At 34.7% G+C, this 20,435-nt stretch overlaps 1 protein-coding gene across 1 annotated transcript; it reads left to right on the top strand.

The window, feature by feature from the left end:
- The first annotated feature begins 466 nt into the window (after positions 1–466).
- On the top strand, positions 467–2,446 carry LOC128996416 (uncharacterized). The gene is made up of 2 exons (XM_054421734.1): positions 467–1,971; positions 2,298–2,446. The coding sequence occupies exon 1, from the start codon at positions 529–531 to the stop codon at positions 1,966–1,968; it is 1,440 nt and encodes a 479-aa protein (XP_054277709.1). The 5' UTR covers positions 467–528; the 3' UTR covers positions 1,969–1,971; positions 2,298–2,446.
- Positions 2,447–20,435: the final 17,989 nt, after the last annotated feature.

Raw genomic sequence — 20,435 nt, 5'->3', positions numbered from 1 at the left:
AACAAGGTATATATTTAAGGTTACTGTATTTACAAACCATTTACACTACTGTTCACTAACTATCTACTATTTACAATTATGTTCAGAGAATGTCGTCCAAAGTCACGCAGGAGCTGAATGTGATACCAAATAATTGTGATATTATTAAGTACAGGCCTACTCTTTGTTTGAGAATAATATATCGTTTTTAGATGAAGATATATATTTACGATTACTTACAGTGGTTTCGGTTTTTCATAAGACGAAGTTGGCTTAACAAAAACATATTTATTTAAATCAATGCTAAGAGAATGTTTCGCTACGTATAGTCGTTACGGCAGTGTTCAGAAATTCAGATGACTCATCCAACTGTTGTTGTGTATCTTGCATTCCCCGGTGCAAAGGTCTTATGACACATTCTCCTGCTCGACTAGTTATTTGTCAGTTCAGTTGGTAAATTGTTTCGGTCGTGTCGGGGTCAGTTCGTAGTCGGAGTGAGTGTTTTAAGCAGTTCATTTATATAAATCAGTTTATGGTGTTACGTGTAACATGACGTCAGAGGTACTTCATACACAGGCTAGATCAATTGTTGCGGCGGTTATTGAATACTTTTACGAAGAGAAAGCGAATATGGGACCTCTAAAAGATGTGAGGAAAGTCTTAGAACGCGTTGCTGATTGCACAAAAATTTCAAAGAGGACAATTGAACGAATCAATGCGCAACTACGTGAAATGAAGAAGACACGTGAAGCAGAAGTCATTCCGATGGAAAATATAGATTTAACAAGTGATATTGAAGAACCCGAATCTCAAGATACATCTACACGAAAGAGGCGCATTATCATCAAAACACCAAGAAAAAATGCCAAGGGTACACCAAAGAGTCGACCAGTAACAGGATTAGACAGTTTCCAAATGAGTGCGATTAAGCGGCATGTTATAGAATACTATGAAAGAAAAGAAGTTCCTACACTGAAGAAATTGCTGGGTTCACTTGAAGAAAGGGGGTTGTATGGTAAAAGCGAGTCATCGTTGAGGGCCGTTTTGAGAAAATTAGGATTTGTATACAAAAAGTTTAATGGAAGAAAGGTACTAATGGAAAAGCCTACTGTTGCACTATTAAGATGTCAATTTCTACGGAAAGCTCGAAACGTCGACATGGATCAAGCTATTTTTCTCGACGAAACATGGCTCAACGAGAACATAGTGAAGGAAAGGGGGTGGACTGACGGTTCGGTCAAAGGAACACTAAATTCACCTTTGGGAAAAGGCAAGAGATTGATTGTGTGTCATGCTGGCAGTGCTAATGGTTGGATAAACGCACCTCCTCTGATTTTTCAATCTAAAAAAACTAACGATTACCACGAGGAGATGAATGCCGAAATATTTGAAGGTTGGTTTTTTAATGTCTTAATCCCTGCCATCCCTCCTGGAAGCACGGTTATCATGGACAACGCACCTTATCATTCACGAGTGAAAGACAAGGCGCCAACTTCGTGTTCAAGAAAAAGTGATATGATCGACTGGCTCACCAAGAAAAACATACCATTTCCTATCGATGCAAGAAAACCGGAACTATATAACCTCATCAAGATCCACAAACCAAATATGAAAACGTATGAGATTGACAGCAAGGCATCTTCACAAGGTTTCAAAATCCTACGCCTTCCGCCATACCACTGTCAGTATAATCCTATAGAAATGGTATGGTCCGAACTAAAAAACTATGTGAAAGAAAGGAACACCACGTTTAAATTGAAAGACGTTGAGAAATTGTTGATGGAGGCTGTTTCTGCTGTAACACCGAACAAATGGGCAAGTTACGTGAAACATGTAAAAACAATTTTGGATAACGATTGGACAAGTGAGGGCCTGAGTGATCGTAGAGTCCAGGAAATGATCATCAGCCTATGCCCTGGCGACAGCGACGACACCGAAGAAGACTCAGAGTCAGAAGAAGAAGACATTGGCTGTAATCTGTTGAACTAAAAGGTAACAAAACTTGATTAAAATATTTATCGTTATTTTAGGCCCATGTAAATTTTTCAATTAAATTTGTTGTGTTAATTTTTAAACTTATTTTACTTTATAAAGGGATTCTGCACATCTACAGGTAAACATTCTCACAGTATGAGTAGATTATAATGCTTTAAAAATGCTGTTAGCCCGTTCTACAAACGGTTATCTTGTGGTCAGTTAAATCTCATATAATTAAAGAAAATATCACCAATCTAGTCAATGTTTAAACCAAACTTTAGTTGTATTCATATATAGATTCGAATAACAACGGCATGGTGCTAACAGATATTTCTTTTCAGGGAAATGGTTTCACCTCCAGCAGCTCTTGCGAGAACCAACAATTCTATGTATATAATTGTAAATAGTTAGTCAACAGTAATGTAAATAATTTGTAAATACTCTTAGATGTACATCTTGATCTGAAAACTGTGTATTATTCTTTAAAAACGTGTAGGTCTGTACTTGTTAATATAGAAAATATTTTGTAACACATTCAGCTCTGGATCTGGATAACATAGTAAATGGATTTTGAAAAGTATTGTGAATAGTTTTTAAATTGTCTAAAATGTATATAATTTATTCTATAATTTTATACTTAAACAAAGTGTAGGCCTGTATTTAATAATATCGCAATTATCCTTTTGTTTCACATTCAACTCCGGCGTGATTTGGACAATATTCTCTGTACCGTACATAATTGTAAATTGCATATAGTTAGTGAACAGTAGTGTAAATAGTTTGTAAATACAGTAACCTTAAATATATACCTTGTTCAAAAAACTGTCTCTTATTTTAAAACCAAGTATATACTTAAAATCATCGTAATTATTTCGTGTTTGGGCTCAATATTCTTGTTATTTGATGCAGGTTTCAAAAATTACGTTATTTAATACACTTTATGGCGATATACAAAAACTCTATCAACTATGCAATACGCCTAGTGCCTGACTCATGGTCAAAACCCAGTGCAGCCGAGCGAGGGCTAATTAGGGGCCGGGCCACCACCCGGCCGTCCTAATCCCTCAGCCGCCACGAAAGTTTGCGGGGAGTATAAAATACACAATCAGTATCACCGTTGCCTAGTAACTATGTATTATTATTTTTGTTCATTCCTCAAATGATTTCTTCACATAACCTTAAAGTTGTACTTGTGTTGACTGTTAGTGTACATTCTTATTGTGGTGAATAGTGGTAATAGGGTATAGTTTGGTGAAAAATTGCTTTCGTACCACGGACCGAAATGGTTTTGCAGCTCTCGATCGTTTTAAGTTATCAACTTCGTCTCGAACTTAAAAACTATCTCGAGCCGGCAAAACCTAATTTTCGGCCCTAGGTACGAAATATACAATACTGAATTAAGTAATTTACGAAGCGTCGTTAATAAACACATTGGAATACATTGTAATATAACGGGTAGCAGCGGTAAACTCGTATAAACCTGTCCTGGTAATAGGGAACTTGAACCAGCTGATCCTTGTATGGAAACAGGTAAAAACATGGTGTCATAGAAAACTCAACTACTTCAAGGTTAAACATGCTTTGAATATTGATCTTAAGGTAAAATAGATTTTCCTAAAACTACATTAAATATTTGCATATAATTATTTCTAAGTTTTTGCCAGTTTTAAAATAGAATTTAACGTAGTTGAGTTTAACCGCCAGAGTGAGCTGATTTCAATTACTTATTTCTATCAAATATGCTAAAAATCCTAACTAACAAAAACATTTCATTCAATAAAACAAATTTTATTTTATATATTTTAATTTTTTTTTACTTAATTAAATGGGCAACTTGTTATTCTAGCGGCTTTTATGTTGAGTCACAAAAAAAACCCGGATGAAACATGGAGTACCGACATAAGTACACCCAGTCAGTAGAACATTCAACGATTCAACTATTGTATGTGTTATATGAATTGGTAATTTCCTAAAGCTGGTCCATATAGAGATGTCTACTACTGTACAAAATTGGGGAGCGAGCTAGTCTAGTGGTATAGCTTAAGTGCCCGAGGTCCTGGGTTCAAATCCCACCAATCACCAATGGATTTAATCCATGTGACTCTACCACATAGTCTATACGACACAAACTACAGTACACAAAAGTCAACGACTCTACTCTGGTACCACAACACATGGCTGGTAACGTATTTATTTAATCAAAGGGCAGCGCGCGGGGAAGGGCCGATTTTACAGCATGAAGTGTCGAAGTCCTTCGACGAGGTCGCTTGATTAGCTAAGGGTGGCTTGGGGTGAGTCACTGGAGATGTATGAGGCTTTTAGTGTAAGGGCGTGGGGTAGGTTGTGTTCAATGTGGTGTTGGAACGATTGTTGGAGGGAAACTTATAGTAGAAATAATACAACGTTAAATAGATGCAACATCTAACCAAACCATAATTGAGGATATAGGAAACATCTAATCGGAAGATGCGTGTTCAACATAATTTTGTTATGTGAGGTAAATTTATTATTTTTCCATGCTATCAGAGTGCCGATGGTAGTTTTACTCACTAGGTTATTTTTAGTGAGAATTTGATCCGTCCAGTGTTCTGGATAACCAATCATTTTCTTGAGGTAGTCCACTATTATATACGATTGTTCATATTTTTAAAACAAAAGAGGATTTGTTTAACATATAAAGAGGTCTGATAATAATCTACCTATATAAAAGATTTGTATGGATTTTGTAAAAGTGACTTATGGGGACATTTTGGTCTTTTATCTATTTCCCATTTCGCTGCTGATCTATTTATTTGGACTCGTCTTTTACCTCCATAGGCCATGACGAATTTCAAATGTTCAGCAAAAGTGTTTTAACCATGTGAACATCGTGATGTAACACAACTTTTACTACAGAAACACTGATTTTGTATTGGGTTCATTTCAATCTGACCACCCACAGTCCACAGCACCACAACACCTTTCCACAACACAGCGACCAGTTTTTATATAGGCTAGTTTTTGCAAGTTTTTAACTCTAATACACAATCGTTTCTTCATTCGTAATTATCTCTCGCAATAAATAAATGCTAATTTCATCGCAATCCATTTAATACACCGTGGATTCATTTGATGAACATTGTATTTTATGAGTATTTTGTACATGTTACACTTGTGTACTTACTTCACTTCATGTGAGTTGATCAAATTTTTCGGCATCCAAGGTGATGACTAGCGACGTAATAGAAGACGGCAATGACGCAATGTTTGCCGTTTGTGATCAGCTGCTTGTTTTAATCTTTCCTTGGAAAATAAATAAATAAATACCTACGTCATTGCTGTCTTCTATCGTGACGTCATGCTTGACGAGCACTACGGCATGTTTCTTTTAGTGTGGCCTTGGCTGCAAGCTTGTTGCAAAAGTAGTCAGCACCAGTTTTTTGACGAACATAACTACAGACTGAGGTAACGAAGCCTATTTTGTTTACAATAAAACTAACCAATCTCATATACCTCTTTTCAATTTAAGCCTCCACAATCTCAATGCTATTCCGCAGCAGCCCAAAGCTTATGAGGCGTGCAGTAATGTTTCCGATGTTTCCCAACAGTTTCCCCAACACCTGATCGCAGCAACCACGCGCCTCTTATAATGGAGGCATTGTTATTCAAGACGCAACCGTCGTCACCCCAATATAAAAACCACCCCTAAAGGGAATGTCGGGAAATCTTTTCGGGAACGTCTGGTGGTGGGGGGGGGGGGAAACAGCAAGTCATCGCGCCTCTTGGTTTAAACTGTTAAGCCGTGGTATTAACTTGTAGTAATTGAATTTGGGGGTTTTAATTTGTATATTTTCCCGCCTCACGTGAAATTGGATGAATTAATTTTGAAAGTTTTCAACGATATGGACATAAACACCAGTTTTGACTCTAAATAAGAACCAGAACAACATATTTTATCACCCTGGAAATCTATCATAATTGCCTTTGTTTACAAAAGGAATTCTTGAAATTTCATTTTAATGATTTGTATAAACCATTAACTGATGTAAACTTTCACTTAAGAATGCCTTAATCGTCTCCTCCTCGTCAGAGTAGTGGATGGGGTGGGAATATTTTAAGTCTTGAAGTAAACATTTGGAAAAAGAGACTCGTGTACTGTACTAATAAAAGTATGACATTGGGGTAAACCACTTGCATCTCCTTGCATCGACTTTGACAACCATATGCAACAGAGTATTCTTTTTTTATTGTTCGTTCTCGAAGACACCTTAAGACAGTTATCTTGCAGCTATGTGTTGTCTGTATAATGTAATCAAAACTAACACTGGACGCCCTTCAGTATACGTATCTCTTCAACACAGTTGGGTAGTTGAGTGGACATATCGCTTGCGCGGTAATCAGTAGGTTTCCCAGCATCAGTCCCAAGAAAAGTCAGTAGCTCTTTTATGATTCAAAACTGGACCCAGCTATCCTTGATCATTGGGTTTTAATGGCCCTGTCCAATCATGGTCGGTAACCAACCATTAAGTACACTTCCAGCTCATTTCAATTCAGGTTAGAATACGCAGCAATGGAAGACATATCTCAATATGATAAACAAATATCAATGATTATAGAACACAGTTGTATAATTCCCATAGCACATAGCGTACAAAACAACCTGTTAAACTATAAATACCAGTGCTACAGCAAAGTCAATAACTATTATTTTGTCTACGAAATATTGAATGTGAATCTCGTCTAGAAGCTGCAGACCTCGTGAGGCAAGCAGCCTCGCAAGGCTCGAGGCAATGAGGCCATTACATTTAAATGCCTCGTAAACCTCCATATCTGTGAGGCCCTCGATAAATTTGGCACTCGGCACAAAACATCATCATAATGAGAGCAGTAAATAGACCGGGTGAGACGCGTTGATGAGCGATAAGTAACGGAGGCAGTGCTGGTGCGGGGGTGGGACTCATAACCTGCTGTGAGTTGCAAAACTAGAGAAATTTTAATGTTAATTAATGCACGTGTGTGAGATTGGTTGGTTGAGATTTGTTATCTAAACACTGAAATATTTGCTGAATCGTTCTTTGTACCCGACGTACTAATTTTAAACATTACAGATTTCGAATTGCACTGATTAAACTGTTGTTGTCTGTACAAGACTCTGTAAGTTTTCAGGAAGAGGAGATTTACAAGTGTAGGTAATACAAAGGAGCTGGTTGCTTACTTGAATATGTAATGTATTGTATGCGTATATGTATATGTATTGTATATGTATTGTATATGTATTGTATATGTATTGTATATATAAGTGTTCAACCATGACTGGCTGGGTAGCTGAGTGGTTATAGTGCTTGCCCGACAATTAAAAGGTTGTCGGATCGATTCTGATCAAAGTCGGCAGCTTTTTGATGGTTAAAAACTGGACCGAGCTGTCCCTGATCATTGGGCTTTAATAAGTGATCCTGGCTAACTAAAAAGGTTATAAGCTGTCCGTGATCATTGGGCTTTAAATAAATGATCCTGGCTAATAAAAAAGATTATACCAGTGAGTAACAAAACTACACGTATCATCACACTCCATTCCACACTCATCCTTCACTCATATATAGGTTTAAATACCCACCTAGGTGGCGTCTCCCTCTCAATTGAAATTAATAATGATTTAGGATATTCAGGGATATTTTTACAAAAAGGATAATTTATGCACATAAACTTGTAAGTTGTTGATATAGGATGTAAAACTAGGTGGCAATAGAGTGATGCATGTACGAAGTTGTAAGTTTTTACTAAATACAAGATTTAAGTGCTCTGGTTGCTCACTGTTATTTTTTTGTACACGAAGTTTCATGCTATTAATGATACGAGATCCACAAATGCACAGATTCCTTACTGGAGTGATATATGTATATGTTGTATCACTTACGAGACCTACAAGTGAACGAATCGCTCACGAAACGAAAGTGAACGAAGAGTGATATATGCACTTGAAGCTGTAACATATCTTCCCTAATGTGGTACCAGAGAAGGTTAAAATTGGCTGTCAAAACCCAGGATTGTTTGATTTATTGTGAACTGAACTAGTATACCAGAGTCTCTGTGTTCATGGAGTGATTGGTGAGTCAAGCAGTTGTCTCGCTAATTTCCTCTGTGCACAGTTTTCAATTATAATCAATTGAGATGGGACGCCACCTAGGTGCGTATTTGACCCAAAATACGAGAATTGACCTCAAATACGAGTAGGATGAGTGTAGAATGGTACGAGATGATCTGTGTTGCTTTGTTACTCACTAAGATCAGCTGTTTCATTAACCTCCATTAATTTAAAGCCCATTGATCAGAGACACCTGGGTCCAGTTTGGAACCATCAAAAAGCTACACACTTTTCTTAGGATCGAACCGGCGACCTTTTGTTAGGAGAACACTATAACCACTCAGTTACCCAGCCAGTGTTTTAATAACTGACAATTGTGTTCATTGCTTGCAGTTGTGTTTCGTGTACCAGATTACCTAGTAATTACCACTCACACAGCTGGCTACTGTGTACATTGAGTGATCTGTGTACGTAGCGTGATGTACACATCTGATAACAATCTCACAGCTTATCACCAGTTTCACGGTCTGTCGCTTGACTGCGCCACGTTACATGATTCCCAGTCATAACCCGACACTGCACACTGCACACGGGTGGTCTCACACTCACAACACCTAATCTACAGTAAAGCCTTGCTAATTTGTCATGAGATTTAATTTTGTATAGAAATTCCTCGTGTAGCTTACATTACCTGATTCAACAATGTAGGTCCACGGACATATTTGTTTTTGACGTTGTTGTAAAAGAAATTGTAGTTGAAGGTTCAGAAAAAGAAATAGTCCAAGAATTATTAAGGGTTCCGATACATGGCTCCAAATATAACTGAAGGTATGAAAATACAGGTAAGACTGCACTATCCATTAGGCTTTAGGCTGTACATTGTACCTTTAGAATGTAAATCCCAAAACTTATTCCATCTTATTATGCTGTTGTACCATTGACTTTATATCTACACTCCAGTGTTATATAGACACTCTAATATGAATCACATCATATTTTCCCATTAAAATAGTCTAGCTAGATCATCAAGTGATGAAGCTGGTTAGGCAGCCCACAAGTATATATTTTCTATAATGGGTTCTATAAAGTCAATGGTTGTATGCTGCAGAATTATATAAGAACAGCTGTTACTGTTACTGTTATTCAGGCGCAACATGTGTTACTCTGCCAAACACTAAAATTAAACAAATTCAAATTAGTTTTAGCATAATTGAAAAACTGTCTTTATGTCGACATTGTTGTAAAATATGTGGCACTAAGCACACAAAAAATTTTAATAATAAAAATTGGGTTTTTTGTTAATAGAAACTATTTTCTTCAATATCAACGGTACAGAGCTCCTCGACTCCAGCTGATTATTTTCCACACAAGAGAGTAAAATACTTCTTTAGCCCCGTACCGTGTATATTGCACACAACTGTTCTTGCTGCATTATCACAATGTTATTCATGGCACAAAGTAGTAGAGTGTCTTTCAGTAGCTTTGTTTGGATACGCTATAAACCACGGCGACAAGTGGCAGGACGGCGTCAATGCATTGTAGTCGGCTCGTCCAGACATCTCCCTACATGGAAACTTGCCGGAATCCCTACCAGAAACCGTTTAAGATACGGTTGACAAATAGATTTTACGATTCAGTGGTCGAAATGCAATAAACCTGCACTCCCGAACCGGGCTTCTCGTGGGTTTAATTGACGGTGTAAAGATCCCGTGATACATTGTGGTGGTGTTATATTCGTCACTTAATCAACTGGTTCGCAAATCGTTATATTCTATTCTATTGTCAAGCAGCTCACGTAGACTAGATCTCTTAAAAGAATTTAAAATGTAAATAGTTTCTAAGCTAAATGATATGTGTAGTTAAAAAGTCGCAGATGATACTACAATGCTTTGGACTTATTACATGTTGCCTTTACTACCTCAATACTTTTTTGTACCCTTGTTACTACATGCAAGGTGCTAACTTCTTGACCTCTTCTGTATTTCATATAACCTGTATCAATGGATTTGACTGTCTCCATCTAAGATCTAAGATTCTTGGCTGACTCGTAGGAAAAGCTTTAACCTGAGCTTAACTTTATTGTTTCACCTATTGTTTTATGGTTTTTAGGAGGATCGAAAATTTGTTGGAATAAATAATATTCTTGTAGCGCATTACTTTTTGCTTATCATCCACTATAACAAATATAAAAGCAACATATGCCTAAAACTAAGAAGGGCTTAAAAATAATCATAAAACTATCACATTTTCACGATTTTTTTTTTTTATTAGTCAGACAAATCAAATATGAAATGCTTACTCAATTCTTATATCGGCCTGGTTACTATTGGTTTTCATATCCTTCCAAAACTAAAGATCCTTATAACAAGGGGTGTATCAGAAATATTTATCTGATGATTATAGGCCCTGTTTGACCCAGCTTATCCCGTTGGTCGTTGGAAAGGCTTTCTGTAATGGCTGTGTGAGCTTTCCCTTTCGCGTAACTCTCCTGGTAATCTCCTAAATGAGGACGTATTTATCTGGGTTGAAATATTTGGAAACGTTAGGTCCTCAGTTTTATCGCATTTTTGATGAAACTTAGTTTAGCCAATGGAAACTTTACTTTAAATAACAATTGCATTAACAATTCGACTTGTGAGAGGTACAGCGTAAAGTGCGTTTTACTTAGTTATTTTGGTTTAAAATATTACAAACATTATTTATAAATACAACACACGATCCTAAAGTGTGTTTGTAACTAAATCAGTCATAGTTAATTTTGTGGTCAAACTAAACATACGAAGGGTGAAAATAAAAATATTAAACTAAGTTACTAGCACTTAAATGTAAATGAACACATATAATGCTTTCAAAAACGCTTTAAAATGTATTTTCATTGTTATTTGAAGTGGGACGCCTATGTGGGTGTTTTAAACCAAATATGAGAGAAAAATCAGTGTAGAATGGAGGGTGATAACTTGGGTAGCTTTCTCACTGACTACGATCAGCTGTTTCATTAGTCAGGACCATTTAAAATCCCAATTAAAAAGGACAGGTGTGTTTAGTTTTTAACAATCAAAAAGCTACACACTTTTCTCAGGATCGAACCGGTGACCTTTCAATTACTTAGTGGTGAGCACTATACCACAGACTACGGAATCATTTAAGTATTATTGTCTGTGACTATACCTACAGAGCTACCCAAATACAGAGACTACGAATATGAACTTCTCTAAAACAAGTCACTTACATGACCAAATAGAATTGCACACAAGTTGAAACGAAACAATAGAAAGAAAAGAGAAAGGAACCGGTAAAGATGAGAAGGGACGTTTGAAAGTAAAATAAGTCAACGAGTACCCGGGGAGGAGAAAGCTGGGTGCACTTTAGAAGAGAAGACTGCTTGCTGTATATAGCGATGTGACTCGCCGAAACAGGCACTGCATCTGTGCTGTGAGATATGTTATCTGTATACATAATATATATATATATATATATATATATATATATATATATATATATCTAAATATATATATGTATAAATATATGTTGGATATGTTGTGTAAAATCGATTTATACATTATTCAATACACATTAACACACGGTCCCATAAGAGAAAAACATAGAGAAACGTTAGACATCTTATTTACGTGCCTGGGAAGTTAATTCTTGTTTCGATATTGACGTAGGATATTGTCATAGACTAACCAACCAACAAAAGTAGACTTCTATAATCCTATTGTACATTTTTAAGCTCGTTTTTGTGTCTACTACTGATTGCTGCTGTCGACAAAATTTTGTTTCTATTATTTGAGGGCTAATTTCATGATTTGTGCATTACTGTATGTTAATATAACTAGGAGACGAGTTATTGTTTATGATAGATTATTTTATTTGGTTAACCAAAGTTTTAAATAAATGAAATAACATGAAACAAATTGTAAATTAAAAAAACTACCTCTACAGTACACCGGAGAGAACTAACAATAAAATTGTATTGGCTTCAGCTGTTCCATAAGGATGGGAAATCTACTAAGGGAGTATGGTTTATCTATGCTATTGTTCTCTTCAAAGTATGTTTAGCTATTTAATTTTTGTAGCTTGAAAGGTCATCAAGTCCAGTGAAAGGTCAGTGAAGGTCACAAATCTAAAACCCCAAAAATTGTAAAAATGTATAAAGTATACTTCTCTTAGTAATTAAATTTTTGAGAGGAAAGGGAGAGTTTTCACAATCAAAGAAACATTTTCTTAACTTTCGAAACAAAGCTTTCTAGAACAGAGGCTCAAATGCTTAAGGCAGTGAAACTTTAACACTGGTGGCCTTTGGCGATCTCAACTTTGATTTTGAGAGTACTGGAATAAAAACTCGACTTTTATACATTTTGTATAACGATTCAACAAATACTATAAATAAAATTACAGTGCTTTAAAACAAACAATAACTATGCAAATGTTTACAGAATATTTTTCAAAATCATTGACTATTACAACTTTATTGTTTATATATTGTTTCGATAATTGGTTCGGTATTGATGTAAAATCTATCTATATATATAAAATCCAATGTATGTTTGTTTGTTTGTCCTTTATGGACTCCGAAACCGCTCTACAAATTGTAATAAAACTTTCAGGCATTATTAAGCATTATTCAAGGATGGTTTGTGTGAAGTTTGTGCAGATCCGTTAAAAGGTCTCCGCCAAGGCCGCACTAGATATACTAGATATATAGTATATCTAGTGCGGCCTTGGCTCCGCCCCAGTGGCTCTGGAGTTTCCCATGTTAACCTTATGAGTACTCATATTTAAATGGAATTAAAGAATCTTAACAGCTGGTTCAACTAATCAATTCTTTGATTATCATATTCTTTGATGTTCAATAGCATTAAAAAGTTAATAGGTTTACCAACAGGGTGCAGCACTGTAATTTTTTTAAGTTTATGACAATTGCTAATTAATTTGCAACCAAAAGGTAAGTGAGCGTAGCGAACGAACTTCAACCTGGAGGCGAGTTAGCCTAGCAAACGAGCTAACCTGAAGGCAAGTGAGCGCAGCGAACGAGCTCCAACTTAAAGGTGATTGAGCGTAGCGAACTAATTTCAACCAGGACGTGATTGAGCCATGCGAACGAGCTCATCTTGAAAATGAACGAGCATTGACATAAAACCACATTAGGACAGGACGACGTCTGTCGGGCCAGCTTAGTATACCTGATAAAATCACAAAGCATGTTATTGGAATAAACAAATTGTAAAATATACTGCAATATCTTGACAAATGATAGAACTAAAATTCCATCCTTATGTCACTGGCTTTTAATACGCCCATCCTTTACGTATTGTTTTGTTAAAACGTACGAATTTTTATGTTAAAATACGTACCTAGGTGGCGTCCCCATCTCAATTGATAATTATAACGATAATAACATGCACATAGTTGAAGTGAGCCACCGGCTGATTAAAAAGTGGTCAGTTATATTTCCAATATTAAAAGTGTTCACCTTGTAAATTTTTGATGGAAGTAAAATAATTGATTCATTTTATTCATTTTTTATTCAATTACTGATTTATGTTGCATATGCATACTTTTCAGCCAAGACAGGCTGGGCTAATAAAAAATATTCATGCATGACATATTGTAAGATATAGCATCTTTTATGCCTATATTTAAACTCACGGTAACTAAAAACAAAGAAAAAAATCAGACACTAGCGCAATCTGTGTCTGGCTCACACAACTATGTTCTTTTTAATAAAATTTTGGCTATAGCTGATCCATATAGATGGAATGTTTACTTCAGTATCCAATAGTCAACGAACATACTTTCCAAAATCATTGATTATTATAATTATTATTATTATTATTATTCAGTTTTTCTTGAGTGTGTTTGGTATAGAGGGGAAAATGTTTTCCTAATGCAACGCAAACCATATCATTGGTATGATTTTTTTAATGTATCGTATTTAGGCGAATGAGGTTTTTAACCGACTTCCCCACTACCAACAAAAGGAGGAGGTTCTCAATTTGTTTGTGGCGATGTTTTTTTTTTCTATGTATGTTCACCAATTTCTCTGTGATTCTTTTACCGATCAGTGTGGTTCCACCATCAAAATAACCAGGAGAGTTTCTATTTGGTACCTTATATATTATGTTTAAGTATAATATTTGTTTCGGTGAAAAATTCTGAAAACCTTAAATATTCAACATTTATTTTGTTTACATTTGTGCAGATTGTTTACATTTGTGAAGAGAAGGCAATAAATAATAATAACATTCCTACAGCTGTTAGTTGAAACCATTTAAATGAAGCTACAGATAATTCTTCTTGAAACAGTTGCTTCATATTGATCAATAAACTATTTCTTGCCATGGAGCCTAAATGAATTACATTGAGAAAAATGCATTTTGTTTTGGTTACTATAAAAAATGTATTTTAACGTTTGACCTGATTTGTGTATACAGTAATTCTGTTTTTAGTATTGAATATTCTGACTTACAAAAACATATATGTTTCAGTGAATAGCTGTATGATATTGCCAAATAAAGGTGTATTGTGAAAACCAAAGCATTCGTAAAACAGGTCTAAATATAAATCAAATGCAATAATTATTCCTAACACGAAGTGTGACAGTGCATAATCGTCAATTGTCTTAAAAGTGTTAAATATTTAATTACTAAACATGCATTTGCAGATGTGGAATGTTTATTGATATTCTCTACCCAGTTACTATATATGTCAATACTATTATGCCTGCTTCGGAAAATCCTAGAGGAAGATGATTTGCAATTTCGACTAGGCTATATCTTGATCAAACAAAACCACCTACATGACTTGCACCAGTTTTAGCTGAACCAATCTTTCATATACATATTTCATTTGCAGATGTGGAATGTTTATTAATATTCTCTACCCAGTTACTATAACATATCAATACTATTATGCCTGCTTCGGAAAGTCCTAGAGGAAGATGATTTGCAATTTTGACTAGGCTATATCTTGAGCAAACAAAACCCCCTACATGACTTACACCACTTTTAGCTGAACCAATCTTTCATATAATATTTTCCAAAGGTACTATACGTGTTAACGACCAATTTTCCACTTTTGAGAGATTTTTTAGTGCTGGTAACTGAGGAATAACTTTCATTGTTCCAAAAGGCTTGAGACGTTACTGTATTTCTTTTTATAATGTAGAAGTACACCGATTGTAGGAAACGATGATGTCTGACATTTCAATGTATCTAGAATAGACATTAGTTTTTCATTAGGCCTAATGTAATTGACAACTCTTTCTTTCTTAAGGAATATCTAAAAATGTTTATTTTCATACCCATTGATTATGTAACCTGAACAGGTTACTCAAGCAGTTTTAAAATAATGATTGTTCTGTGGATCTTTTGATTGTTTCAAACAGTTTTGCTTATCAAAAAACCTCAAGTAATTAATATATAAAAAATTATACAGTCACTAAAAATCATAAAATAATTTATTTTTGTAAAAAAATACAACCGACTTCAAACGCTCTAAAAAGAATGAAATAATTTCAACAAAGTAAACTTTTGTATTAGGCAAGCTCACGTATTTCAAGTCGGCGCGGCTCAAACTGCAAATATGATTGAAATTAAATATTGTGTGTGTATTTTTAAAATCAATAAATTGTAGCTGGATAACATAAATATATAAAAAAACATACTGAACTGTTTTGTTTATATATTAAAGGAAATATTTCCTTGTATTTTATGTTTACTTCAGAATAAATGCATTATGAAAATAACGCACACAAATGTTCTATATGAATAGGAAAATAATTTAGTTTGATATTATGATTGGGAAAAGAAGCTAGTTCAGTATTAAAACGTTACTTTTACAAGTTAGAAACATTTAAATGCGTTATAATATTTTTAAAGATACTCGTTAATACCACTATAATGCCGATCTCTTTTGGTTCAAAGACCAAATCTGGTCTGATTACGGTAATAAAATAACACTTAACGCATAACTATGAGAAAGACATGCAGATTAACACCTTTAGTTATAGATAGTCACCTGCAATATGGACACCCTCTTTCAATTTTGTATCAAAAATCATCATAGAGCCGCGCCTACTTAAAATACGTGAGCTTGCCTAATACAAAAGTTTACTTTGTTGAAATTATTTCATTCTTTTTAGAGCGTTTGAAGTCGGTTGTATTTTTTTACAAAAATAAATTATTGATATCATAGTTGTAGCGTCAGCTGTAACAGTAGTTCTATAGCCTAGAGTTATAGAGCTTGTCTTGTTACACTAATTGACAGCTTAACCCATGAGATGGAACCAAATACCTGTCATCGGAGTTTTATAACATTGATCAATTTAGCATAAACTATAACCATAACGACGTAAAGTCAATGATTATACTCGAAACCCTATTACCTATTACACACCTACGATTACAAACACTTTATAAACCACTGCTTGTAATATTTTAATCAACTCTAAAATAGAATAATGCAACTCTATAAATTGAAATGCTCATTGGAAAATAAGATTTGATTCTGTTACGTTATTCGTGTTCCATCGATATTGACAGTTTGTATTAAATTGTGTATATTAAACTCTAGATAATATATTGCATCGTTAAATAATAGCCAAAGTTTACGTCGTACAAAGCCTATAAAAATTTTGTACCAAAGTCGAACGTTCTTTATGCAAATCGCAAAAACAAATATCTGAGATGTCCACCATGTCCAATATCTGTTTTTACATTTTTGGAACCAAGTGGCACCGATTAACCTGAAAAGTTTTAAATTGATTGTTGAACCTGGTTAATCAGCTGTCAAAAGAGTTGCGAGTAGTCATAGTAAGTGATGGTGCTACTGGAACTTTTATCGATACTTTGTACTGGTACTGGTACCAATCTATGAGGCGTTGACGTGATTGGTTCTGGAACCTTGATGCGAGGCAAATTGAGAAATTAGCGGTCAACCAAACGACAGGCTAGCGGACCTGCCATACAGCTGATCATGATTGAGCCGCTTGTACAGTATAAGGTTGGGCATTGACTTTAGAATACTGAAGTAAAGAGTAAACTGCACAGAAGACTTTGACAAATGCGTAGCAATTAACAAAAACCGGTGAAAATCTAGGAATTCACATATTTTAACGCCAAGTATTGAAATAAGCCTACTTTCTTGATTACACCAAGAGCTAACCTAAAAAACCTAATCCAACCCATCGATGATGATACTAACCTTAACTCACCTCATGTTTATCAAAGAAACTGCTTCAAGGGCTAATAAATAGTAGTTAGCAAAATATAGTAGTCAAAGTTAAAGTTAAGTTAAGTTTATATTGCTTCGGAATTAATGTGACCGAAATTACCTCGGTTACCGAGAAGAACACCGAAATCCCAAATATTTTTAGGTTAGGGATTACGGTGCCATTGAAACTCATAAGTGTAAAATACAAAGTCAATAAAAACCTATTAAATAGAATTTTCACTCAAAATATTACGTAGTGTTATCTAAAAATATTTAAACATGTTTAACACTTCTTCAATCGTCTTGAAAAACATTACTGTCACTATTTCTTTAGTTTCAATTGATTTAAGCAAGATACAATCAGACAGCACAAAAAGGAAGCAAAGCCAATGGGATTGACCCGGGGTTTGATTTCCGCTGAGAGGAAAGTTTCAGTAAACAGACTGAGCGCCTCAAGTTAAATAGAATCAAATTTCACCGAACTTAATTAGGTTCCATTGTTTCAACTTTTTTAAATTACAATATTATATATTCCTTAAATCGAATTAAGTCTAAATGCATCTTATGCCATTTATTATTACATATTAATATTGGCAAATTAATATTAAATTAACTGTTATTAGTAATAAACAGCTTCTTAATTTAGATTTTCAAGATTTTAATTTTCACCACAAATTGGTAAAACACAAGCTCTACAACGTTTCGTACTATATAACATCCTGTATTCAGGTGGGAATTAATATTGAACATTGGAAGGTGAATACTAACCGGGCAGCGCAGGGGAACACAAAATGATACATGGGAACAGCAAATGATTAAAACAGTGGGGTTTTTTTCATTTGACAATATTTGTGTATTCATCTCATATTCTAAGTCCTGTCAATTACGTCAGCAGTCGTTTTGCCCTCTCATTGTAGAGACGTCCTCAATGGTTAGACTAAGACAGTGAAATACTGTTAAATACTGTACTGTTAATACTGTTCTATGAAATGGCGACCATACTAAGTAGGTATTTTAAGCCAAGTATGAATGGAGATGAGTGTAGGATGAGTGGCGCGATCTTGTAGTCTTGTTAGTGACTAAAATAGGGCTGAGGGCGAAAAATCTGGCAATAATCTGCTGAAAATCACTATTATTATAGTGACACCGTCGTGAAAATCAATTCTAAGTTTTTCCAACCTCAATACAGTGCCAGGTACCAGTTCAAAACGTCATAGCAATCAAGTATTGAAAAATATCCTCAATTATATGAGTAAGTAGTAGAGTTAGTTTGATTGCTTATTTTCCCACACCCTCACCACCATTGACTATAGATGCTACCGCGCTGTAGGTAAGCCGGCCTCCTGCTGCTATATGTCGACATACCGCTGAGATCCATTGTATACGTTCTTTTATAGCAGCAAAGAACTGCTAGCTTCCTCGCAATGTCTGTCTGGACGAGTATTGTGGAGTGGTAAAAAACGCTAGCAAAACCAGTTGATGGCGCTGTTAAATTTCTTCTAGTTGATTTAAAACAACTTACAGTGATCAAATACTACATTCCAAAAACATTTCATTGCGTAAAATTGGTGGGTTAACTTTTAAAGATGCTCTACCACATCTTTAAAAAGTTAACCCACAAATTTAACGTAATGAAATGTTTTTGGAATGTAGTATTTGATCACTGTAAAAACAAAAGTAGACCTCACGAAAATTTTCCAATTTAAATTTCTTTTTGAAATGTGTGTTCTGGAAGTGTTAAAAACTCATCCAACCATTGGTGGCTTCAGATCTATGAAACTTTAAAATAAACGGAGAATTATAAAATAATTCAATTATTTATATGCAGTATTTTTGTGAAAAGTGGAACTCGCGAAAGTGAAGAAAGTTGCACAGTAAATCTTAAACTTTCGACAATGACCTGAGCTGTGTGGCGCCGTGTGTTTCTTGCTTGTGTTGTCTACTCGTCTCTGTCTACTAGTTATTATTATATGAATTCGTATTCTTACGGAAAGTAAATAAAAGAAACGTCTTATAACACTTATAACAGTATAAAAATATATTTACTCTTATAATGTTACTCACAAGACGGTAAATATACATAAAAGATGGTAAGTGGTGACCGATTTCGATTGGACACTCAAATATATGTTTTAAGTGTTAAGACGTTTCTTTTATTTGCTTTCCGAAAATTTAATAACACGTACAATGCTGATCAAGAAGTTATTCGTATTTTTGATCGATAAATATATTGCGTATAAAATGCTTAAATATTGTGCCAATACTGCCAATACAAATATTATGACGGAATTCATAACAGTTTAAACCAACTAAATTTCAATACTTTCATTTTTAATCGAGCCTTTTAATGGTAGTAGCTTTTGGTTAAGTGTTCGGACATAGTTAGAGTAGCTAACGATGTATTTGTCATTTCGGAAAACTTAAATACATATTTTCAGTATATTAGATAACTTTACATCATTCGTGGTTGACTACTAAACTGACTGGATCAATTGCATAAATGTACACAATTTCTTCGATTAAAAATATAATTCATGGTTGCGGTTTAGTTTCCAAAATTTTTAATATAATTTCAACTCAGAGCAATACATTAACACTTTGAATCTAAAGTACTTTAACAACTGACAGAACATCAGAGGGGACATCCACCAATGGGCTACAGGAACTGCCAAAACATATGTTCAATGCTATTAGTATAGGATTCGGGCCAACAATTTCATTTGTTTATGTTTATGATCCATACCGGTATTTTTATAGTAATCGTGGCTACAACTGTTTAAGTGTGTGAATTCGTCTTGATCCCTGTTCATAATAATGTCTTCACAATTGTATGTAAAACGTTAAAGAGCTATGTTTTTGTCATAAAATTATATTGAAACTTTCTAAACTTCAATAAATATGGAAATATATTTCTTATAATATTTTAAGAAATATATTACCATATCGATGCAATGTACTTTAGTTCAAGTTTGAGATGCAATTAATTTGGTATCCTAAAGGTATGTATTTTTTCAATTAGTAAAATTATCTATCGTCCGTAAATAGCTGAAAATGCTCAATCGTAGCTGGTAAAGGTAAATGAACCATGCTTCATGTACTTATCCTCAAACCTTACTATATGGCCAATTTGCATCAACCACAACACGTATCAGAGAAGACAATTGAATTAGTATCACAGCTGATAGGTCTGTAGTTTAACAAT

The sequence above is a fragment of the Macrosteles quadrilineatus genome, unplaced genomic scaffold (assembly GCF_028750875.1).
Source record: "Macrosteles quadrilineatus isolate MER2022 unplaced genomic scaffold, UCM_ALF_1.0 Scaffold_6__1_contigs__length_79288215, whole genome shotgun sequence".
NCBI lineage: Eukaryota > Metazoa > Arthropoda > Insecta > Hemiptera > Cicadellidae > Macrosteles > Macrosteles quadrilineatus.
The sequence above is the reverse complement of the archived record's forward strand: the minus strand, read 5'-3'. Positions and strand labels throughout refer to the sequence as shown.